At 34.4% G+C, this 10,969-nt stretch overlaps 1 protein-coding gene across 1 annotated transcript; it reads right to left on the bottom strand.

The window, feature by feature from the left end:
- Positions 1-4,778: 4,778 nt before the first annotated feature.
- MS3_00010035 (uncharacterized protein) lies at positions 4,779-6,403 on the bottom strand. Its single transcript, XM_051218372.1, has 2 exons — positions 6,046-6,403; positions 4,779-5,103 (listed from the first exon to the last, which is right to left on the bottom strand). Exons 1-2 carry the CDS (start codon positions 6,354-6,356, stop codon positions 4,791-4,793), a joined length of 624 nt encoding a protein of 207 aa, XP_051073031.1. The 5' UTR covers positions 6,357-6,403; the 3' UTR covers positions 4,779-4,790.
- Between the last annotated feature and the right edge of the window lie 4,566 nt (positions 6,404-10,969).

Here is a 10,969-nt window from a genome sequence, read left to right as displayed (position 1 = left end):
TCAGTTTGTCTAGAGAATCTTCCAATCGTATCTACCATGCTCCAACATGGTCCGTGACAAGAAGACAATAATAACACAACAAAAACAACAACAAACTCAATATTCATGTTAATTCATATGAGCATTTCACTGGTCCTCATGAAGTCTCACTCCATGCGAATTCCTCTTCACATCACAAGGTTGTGTACATGTTCGATTCCACTGAAAACTGACAGTTGGTCACCGTGCATCAAGCTCTCATATCATTTTCATGATAAGATGATTTGATATACACAAATTAAACAAGTGTTAATCATTCAACTTGAAAATGTTGAAATTCGAAGATGGTGTAGAGTTGAATATTATTGCTTCACAACATTGTGCGATCAAATCTAACTGATTATGTAATGATAATATCTCATGCATAGAGAATGTGATGCATGTGATCGGTTGACACATCGTTTCCTACAAACTAAATATGTTTCACATCACATGATCGATATAAGCAATGCAACAACTCAACCTACTGTGTTGTGGATAATATAAACCGATTTCACGTCCATAACTAATTAGATGAACAATGATAGTCAATTTCCTCTTCCTCGTCACGGTCATTTCCTATCAAACTGTGTATCCAGTTGTGAGTAACCCTACGAAAACTTAGATGAACAGCAATACCAGTGCATTGAATACATCATCAAGTCTACTGAATTGGAGAAATACAATCTCACGATGTGTTCGGTTGTATATGGAAGCAAATCAACTTGGTGATTGGTTCGACATATGTGATATCAATGAGCTGCTCTCATCAACATTTGTTTGGAGAACCAAATCGATTTGTACAAGTGGAAATACGAATCCATTCAGAAAAACATATTGGTTAATATATGAGTAGGCTTGTCCAATTTGATATGATCCGTTGTGAGGTTTGTGTTTGGAGGACAAAATCGAATAATTAAGCTGGTAGATGGTCATCGAGTTGTGAAAATATAACTTGTCAGTCCACGTCGTTCCAATCAGTAAAATTTCAATTCAGTGTTGCACAATGTTCCAACAGACAGCTGACCGAGAGAGTAGTACAGATTGTTTTGTAAGAACGTGGCATTTATCCAATTCTCTGTTGTAAGTGAACATTCTGTTCTACAGAGGTATTTTTCATAACCTACTATTTCAAATGTCATTGTAAATGACGTGTAGTTTTCATATGAATAATGAATTTGTACAGGTTTTCAATTGATCTACAAAATAGCTTGGTGATCAAACACAAATCTCGAAACATATTTATTGGAACTTGCTCAGTTCATTGTCCCTATTACGACTTGTGAGCACCTCAACACAGTTCAGATACCTGTAAATAGCTGTGACATTGCCTGTATCAGTAAGGACCGTCACACCAGTTTGTATGACTCAGTCCATTACTTAAAGTATCAGCTATCTAAGTACCAGTTTCAAATGAGTAAAATGAATTTGAATTTAATAGACTTGTTATGTTCACACAGTTGTCAGCTGAATAAAGCATTCTGAAGTTTATCTTTAAATTACGTGACATACATTATTAAATAAGCAGTCGAACTTCCCTATTTGTATGTAAGTTCTGAAAACATTTTGGAAACCTTCAGAAAGTGGAATACTGTAGTCAATGTGCTCATTTCAACTATAAACTTTAGTGATCAAATAGCAATACAAACCTGATCGGATCGTCCCTATTCTTCATTCCCACCCTTCTGAATATACGTTGAAATTTAGTGATAGTGCCAAGTCAATCAGGATCAAGAAGGTAGTGCTGAGGTCACGATGGAAATATTGAATTTCAGTGAGTCTAGACAACAGTTGGCGCATTCCAGTCAACCAGAACATATCAAATATCGATGCGTAATTTATTATGTAAAATACAGTAAACTACAAGGTAGTATAACTTTCACTGATTTCTCGTTATTTATTTTATCTTGAATGTAATAGAGAAGTTTATCCGTAAGGCTCCATGTCACTTTGACTTGGATCTTTGTTTGGTCTGTTCAGCAAAACATGTACTACAAAATGCCTTCCAAATATTTGGTCTATACTATTTTGTTGACCACTAGGTAGCTGAATGAAAACTAATCATCATCAGTATTCAAATATTTGTTCTTGAGAGTACCAATACTCTCACACATGTGTCAAAATAATCTCTTCACATTGGTTTATTTTGCTAATGAACATTACATTTAAACATTACTCCAACCACCAATTCATTGAGTACTCTTATAACCGACTAGCATCCACAATGGCACATGAATCAATATCTCACTAATCTAACGCTTCTCAACAAATCTATCACACTTTGTTTATTGAACTAAGTGATGGTGAAGAGGAGAATGATGTTATTAGTTGGATATTTGCATGCTGGCTTTAATGTTGTTTCTTGATCCCCATCGGTCATGCATTACAATCAAATTTGCCTAATATTGCTTACCAGCAACAAAACACACCATTCATGAGAACTACGTCATGCAATGTATTATGTAACTGAGTCAACCACAGAAAATCACTCATACACATTCCAATATTTCATATACACATAACTCACATCATCATGTGCACAAGCACATTTTGGTGTATCATAACGAAATAGTTAGTGGTAATTAGGCATCGATATAGTTGTTGCACGAAATCCATCATTGAAACCATAATCACAGAGAAACATTTACCATCACAGCGTTGACTGACATAGATCATTTCTATTTATTCAGTGTCACCAATTCTCTTTCACTCTAAATATCTGGTTTTCATTTTACATGGGAGAATATTATTCTATGCTAATTCCAAATATTCACATATCAAAATCTCTCTCCTGTTCGCATCCAGTTATTGGAAACATAATTATGGACAGTGATAAGTAATTATAAATCAAAGTCTGAGTGGACATTAATTGAGGTGAAATGTAGACAGTTTGATCACAGTTGTGCTTTGAGATTCTGTGCTCTTCATAGAATAACCCCTGACCTTATGCGAGTTCATTGCACATTGTTCTATAGAAAATTCACTAAGAAAAACAGCTACGCAATGTTTGCTGGTTTTCAATAGTTGTTTATCCACGATCAGTCAGCTAGTCATTTATTGAGTCAGTCAATCAATTTGTAAGTAAAATTATATACAAAATCTGACAATATCTACTATATCTCGGTACTAGAAATTTACTCTATCGAATATAATTGCATTGCATAGTTTAATGGACAAAGTATATACCTATTATATAGTGTGATAGCACAACGGAGTATTGTTCAAATTTAGACGTAATTTAAATTCGACAACTCAATTAGTATGATACTCATATCGCTAATCATTTTCTTCTCTTATCTTGAACAAAATCCTTCGAAGTGTATCCGCTAACTTTGTGCAATATAAGCAATAAACGTTTACCTAAATTAATGTTTGGCTACATGCGATCTTTCATGTGGATATTCAAAGTTCACAAGTCTCACTTTTAAGCTAACCGGTAAATGCTTATTAGTATAAGATGAAAACAATTCAATTCACCATGTAAACTACCTATGCAATCTATTCAACTTGTATACGAGTCAAGTTAAGAATAAGATAAAAGGGATGACATAACTATATTTGACATCAGATAATGTGATCAAATGAAAGGATTGTAATAAGTGAATTATCCATGAAAACTCCTTTCCTAATTCACTAATAAACATTCAAGTGTCCTGAAATTCCTGTTTTCCCTGTCTTATGTCTCATTTTTTCAACAGACTAAGAAGCATGTAAGCAGTTAACAGAGTGAATCAGTATCCATCGATTCGAAATAAACAAGCTGTCTACAGTAAATTTCTACAGAGTATTAGGATACTTCAAAGGGAGTAAACAATCAAATGAGATAGGCGATACAACTACAAACAATAAAGTGGTTCGAAACTTCAGAAAAATCGACAATATTTAAGATGAGCAGTTCATTTCAACAAAGAAATCAGAGAGGAAGGCTTCAAATTGATTGATAATCATTTAATCTACTGTACAATACCAAGTAGTATGGTAAGATAAGTGAAATACCTAATCAATAAAAGAGTGTAGTTATTTCTTTTTAATCTGCAATTCAGTCTAGCATATGTGTTCCCTCAAAACCAAATTTGGTTAATGTGTTGAACGTCTATGAGTTCTCACAGTAACCATCAATTATTTGTAGAGTCATTCTCATTGACCAGTGAGTGGAAATCATTCATTATGTACCTATACAAATTCATTATTCATATGATAACTGTACGTTATTTACAATGACATTTCAAATAGTAGGTCATGATAAATAACTCTGGAGAACAGAATGTTCACTTACAACAGAGAATTGGATAAATGCCACGTTCTTACAAAACAATCTGTACTACTCTCTCGGTCAACTCTCTGTTGGAACATTGAACAACACTGCATTGAAATTTTACTGATTGGAACGACGTGGACTGACAAGTTATATTTTCACAACTCGATGATTATCAACCAGCTTAATTAATGTTGGTGAACTAGGAGGTTAAATTGTTTAGAACACCATAATTTTCGTATTCATGAAACTTGGTGTTTAACATTCACTTTTCCCACTAACACCCACCATTAACAGTGGAAATTGAACTCTTATCCGTCATAAATATCAGTCAATATTCATCGTGATTCTGATCAAACTAATTACGTCCATTGATTCAAAACAATTACAAACATCATTTTCAGCTCTCTCTCTCTCTCTCTCTCTCTCTCTCTCTCCCTCTCTCATACTAGACTGATATCCGCATTCACCTCAATATTTGACGAACGGAATTAAAACGAAGAGATTGTACTTGTAATTATTTATTGTTGACACTGTTCTTCTGTAGTTCCAACAAACTTTCTATTTCTTCCAGTGAGGAAACTTCGGCTCCATCAGCTGATTGCGTTCCAGATTTAGATATGACTTTATAATCAGAGTGCCAGTTTACTGGGAAAAATTCCCTCCATGGTCGTTTTGGATATTGACAAGAAACAAACACATCCCATTTTGCCGTTAGTTTCTCTACACAGATCAGTATTGACATAGTTGTCGAAAGTTTATACTGATTTATATCGTCAATACATTTACTGGCACTGAGTAGTATGTAAGGTCCTGCGAAATGAGATCGTCTAAACAAAGATGGATAAAATCGTGCAAAAGTAGATATGAAAATCATAAATTATTCATGATGATAATTAATTCAATTTATTTATAGATCTGAAAGTATCACAGTTCTGTGGAATGTATTTGCTCTAGAACTACTCTACACATTATTTATTCATTCAACGGATGCTGCTTAAGTGTAGATCAACTGAACCACAATTTGCGAGTCATCATTTGATCACAGATAAACACATAACTTGTTCTGCTGAAAACCATATGTGTTTACATTACCAACGAGGACAGCGAAGGTGTACAAAATTAACTGATATTCTCACTGATCTTATCTCATTTTATATTCATATTTTCACATTTGATGATCTTTGGTAGGAGACAATGGAAGCATCAAATAATTAGGCAAATTACCTACCTATTATCCGAAGATATTCAAAACGAAGCAAACACTCTTTCCATTCGTCATTTAATCGGAATATCTAAAGCAAGTCGACCAACTGAATTTCGTGAATCAACTGATAACATTGATTGGAAAGACGAAATGCATCACCACACACATACACACACACACACAGACTGGTCTACAACGCTTCATCATCACTGAATGAAATTATTTTCGTGTCTCCAGTCAACTAATTCTAATTCTTAATTCTACACAACAAAATGAATGGTGATCTTCAATTTTGTTAGTTTACGGAAATTCACCAAACAGTATGTTGTCTGTATACCAATACAAGATGTACCACATAGAGAACCGGAAATCATCATGACAGTTGGTTGTGATTGTATCATGAATTACAAACTATAAGCATAACTATTAAATTCTAGTGGTTTTCAAGGAATTCCGTGACATAACTTCATGAGAATAGAATTAACGGATAAGTGGACAAAGCTTCGTAGATCCACATTAACAACATAAACCTCACAACGGATCATATCAAATTGGACAAACCTACTCATATATTAACCAATATGTTTTTCTGAATGGATTCGTATTTCCACTTGTACAAATCGATTTGGTTCTCCAAACAAATGTTGATGAGAGCAGCTCATTACTATCACATATATCAAACCAATCACCAAGTTGATTTGGTTCCATATACAATCGAACACATTGTGAGATTGTATTTCTCCAATTCAGTAGACTTGATGATCTATTCAATGCAGTGGTATTGCTGTTCATCTCAGTTGTTGTAGGAATGCTCACAACTGGATACACAGTTTGATAAGAAATTACTGTGACGAGGAAGAACAGATTGACTGACATTGTTCATCTAATTAGTTATGGACGTGAAATCGGTTTATATTATGCACAACACAGTAGGTCGAGTAGTTGCATTATATATGCTATTTTATATAGGTCATATCATGTTACTGTGAATTAATTTTATCGACATCCAATTAAAGAATACGTGTGATCTAGTTAGATATAGTAGCATAAACTAATACAATGCACTCGCATTTAACCTTATTCTTTAAATCTTATCGAACAATACCCACACGCACAAATTTACATACAGATCGCTTATGAATCATCTTGACCGGAATGACATGACATTAACTTGTTCAGACCTGTTTTTGATTGATCCAATATTATTCTTGCATTGTTCCAACGTGCTATTTATACTTGGATTAATTTTAATTAGGTTATTTATTCTCTGAAGAAGTGACTTACACTAAGTCACGAAAAGTCAGAAAAATCTAAATTTCGACTCATTGAGATATTACAAATATATTATTTATTTAGAAACCCATAATCGTCACGAAACAATCACACGTAAATCCTACACTTCACCTTATTCTTTTGACATGAATGATATAAACAGACCCACAATGGTTGATTTCACTATTTCATCAAGAACAATGCCAAATTGTTTAGTGTTGCTCGTTACGATGATATTGTTCGTCCATGTTCACGATGAAATTACAAAATTCCATTAACATCTTGTTGCAATGTTGATTCCAGCAGAATATCACAGTATCCAACAACAATGTAAACCGAATCAGTAGTAAACATGATTTGATTAACTTCATTAGGAAAATGTCTCTTCATTGACTTGATTTTCTACATTGAGTCACACAGTCTACTGAGGACATTCTCGAAGGATTGACTAAGTAGTCACTTCACTGCATCAGATGATGTTAATCTTGTTTATTATCAATTCAATTAACTACTGGAAATTTTACACCGAATAAGGAAGCTGAGTGGAAGTAAAACAGTGATGTTCCACTCGACAACATGGAATATTATGTGGTGAATGAAATTTCAGTCATTTGATGCACTCGATGCATTGTTTTGAGCATTTTCGGTAAACCGGATTGAATAATGTTTGTTAGTGTATTAAACTTGAGGCATTTTCATTCAGCTGTTTTGAGCATAGAATAGTATGTGTGAAATGGAAGACAAATTTCCGATCGAGTTCATCAATTAGTTCACATAGGAAATTACTGTATGTAAGGATTTCTTTCAGCCTAGTTGTATGGAAAGCTGTGCAAATGTTCACATGTAATAAATTATGCATATCAAAACAGTTAATGTGTTTCTCTAAGACCATTAGATGGAAGGAAGTAGACGAATCCCAGTAGCACATGATATTCCATTTGGTGCTTTTAACAAAGGACAATGTCGAGATAGTGCACTCAGCATGTACATATGCCCATCAAGTGTATTCCAATGTAGTCATGAACATCAACACTGGGAAACTCAAGCACATACATCTGTCATCTTGTATTTGTTCAAGCATTAGGATGGTAAGTTGTGATTGGAAGTCGACTACATTATTAATTTGTGTATAAAATGGATATCGGATGGTAAGTTGAGAAGATAATGACGATCATTGGTATGCTTCATTTCGTTGGAAATTTTATTCAACATGTTTAGTCCGTGCATAACTGCAGATGTTCAATGTAAGGTAAATAATTTCAAGTGGTTTGTTTTCCAAACAGTTTTACCAATATTGAAACTTCCATGTAGTCAGTCACATGTGTATTCTTATTACTGTGTACTTGTTTACAGGCAAGTGATGTTTCGTGGTCGATATATACTAGTTCAACCAGATACATGTGTTACAGTCATTCGTCGAGGTGGACTACGATCAGTTGGATCCATAATGAAGTGTTTAACATGGCCTAGAAACAGTGTTCATTCACCTTGTAATATACCACGAGAGTCAACGAGGATGTCTGATGAAAGTGGGGAAAATATTGTTGATGCACTGAATCAGGAGTGGAATTCTGGGGACGAAACACCTAATGAATTTGACCCAGGTTCATCAGAGAAAGACAGTGAAAATGTCGATATTATTACTAAGTGAAATCATTACTTGACACTTGTATTGCTATCATGCTATCACTAATCAACAATTACATTTTAATTAACAATTTCAAGACTTTTAACAATTGTGTAGATTAACGCATTACAAGTTGACACTGAGAGTGACATGATTTCAATGGTATGATTTCTTTTGTTATTTCAGTAAAGTATTATCTAGTTGAAATGAATTGCACGAGGTGAAGTGTTCTGGATGTGCATGAACAAAATGTATGACATAATTGATGGGTGTCAGAGTATGCGACAGTTCGAAACAGTTCATTATCATTATTATCATTATTACTATCATCTATTAGGGAAAAATGAGTTATTTATTCAGGGTTATAGAGAGATATCTTATCTGTAGAACTTCCATATTTGTTTCAGCAATGCAATCACCAAGTAAGCGATATCACTACACAATTCGTACACTAATAAATTCATATTTAGATCTCCAAAACAATACCGTTTAGGGAGAGTGGTCGTAGTCGAATGAACACTAGGAGGGAAACAAGCTGAATTGAGAGGATTCTAAGAGATATTCTAAGATGTTTCAGGAAACCTCTAGACAATAAATAAGTGATCGATAATCAAGTTGTTTCACAAATCCAATCGATAAGCCATCGAAATCTGAAGTCAATTAGAATTATTCTATTGATTAAGAAGCGTGAATCACATCGATACTAATCGACTGAGAGAAACGTCAGTGTTGTTATTGAACCTGAGTTGTTAACGAAGACAATATTATATACTGGGTGACATTTTCAGTATCACAACAACAGTATACAATTAATGTGCACATCACATCACATTCTTGTACCGATTGGATGATATGTAGATCAATCAAGTTTAGTCCAATGAATTTTGCAAAATAACAAATAGGTGTCATTCCACACCTCACTCATTCACTTCACATGTGATCGATTACCACAAATTCTCTAAGATCAAATCGGCATACTAAATTCACAACACAGATGAGCATTTTGCATCAGTTCGATCACATTCTTCCTAATTTCAGTTTGTCTAGAGAATCTTCCAATCGTATCTACCATGCTCCAACATGGTCCGTGACAAGAAGACAATAATAACACAACAAAAACAACAACAAACTCAATATTCATGTTAATTCATATGAGCATTTCACTGGTCCTCATGAAGTCTCACTCCATGCGAATTCCTCTTCACATCACAAGGTTGTGTACATGTTCGATTCCACTGAAAACTGACAGTTGGTCACCGTGCATCAAGCTCTCATATCATTTTCATGATAAGATGATTTGATATACACAAATTAAACAAGTGTTAATCATTCAACTTGAAAATGTTGAAATTTGAAGATGGTGTAGAGTTGAATATTATTGCTTCACAACATTGTGCGATCAAATCTAACTGATTATGTAATGATAATATCTCATGCATAGAGAATGTGATGCATGTGATCGGTTGACACATCGTTTCCTACAAACTAAATATGTTTCACATCACATGATCGATATAAGCAATGCAACTACTCAACCTACTGTGTTGTGGATAATATAAACCGATTTCACGTCCATAACTAATTAGATGAACAATGTCAGTCAATCTGTTCTTCCTCGTCACAGTAATTTCTTATCAAACTGTGTATCCAGTTGTGAGCATTCCTACAACAACTGAGATGAACAGCAATACCACTGCATCGAATAAATCATCAAGTCTACTGAATTGGAGAAATACAATCTCACAATGTGTTCGATTGTATATGGAACCAAATCAACTTGGTGATTGGTTTGATATATGTGATAGTAATGAGCTACTCCTATTTATTCGATGTTTCCACGTAAGGTTTTGTAAATCAGGATGTTTGTCTGGTTTCCTACAATTTGCCGTATAGCCATGTTATCTTATTTAATTCATTTACTTCGATCTATTCTGCGTACAGTACACAGACTATTGGAATGAAAGAAAAAAATTGATAAAGTGCTTCAGTTGCTTAGTTTGTCATGAAAGATTTTGGTAAAACTGTAAATTTGTGTTTAACCATGTATATCAGAGTATACGGCACCACCATAATACTCACATAATTTCGGTTTTCTGACTCCTTTCCTTCCTCCATGTTAGCATCTTTTAAGCAGTGTTTGTAACCAATTAGGAGCCTTGAGGCGCATTGAAGCTATTTTTGCTCCAGATTCTATTGTACTTTATTGAAAAACGGATTTCATCTACAATATAATCAAGTGACGAGTATGAAGTGACTCACTTTTATCACGAGAATACGATTGGTTTATTGAAAACAATTATTATTATAACCAGTTGTACCAGTGACTGTTTTAATGTGCTTTTGTTTAGCTGTGCTAAAAACATCCATTATACTTACACTTCGATTGTGACCTCGCGCGAATTTGGTTACGTTCTGTAACCAAGCTTGTATCCTGGCACGATCTCGGTATCCTTTCGTTACCACGAGATCGCCAGCAAACATATCTCGACTTGGTCCATTAACTGCCTTCTGATATTTGTCTTCCAGGGGATTTTATGGATATTTTGACACGCGTTCCTTGGTAGCGGTGTTCATAGTCAACCGCGACTCG

Source organism: Schistosoma haematobium, chromosome 1, assembly GCF_000699445.3.
Source record: "Schistosoma haematobium chromosome 1, whole genome shotgun sequence".
NCBI lineage: Eukaryota > Metazoa > Platyhelminthes > Trematoda > Strigeidida > Schistosomatidae > Schistosoma > Schistosoma haematobium.
Note: the sequence above shows the minus strand (reverse complement) of the source record. Positions and strands in the feature narration are given on the sequence as shown.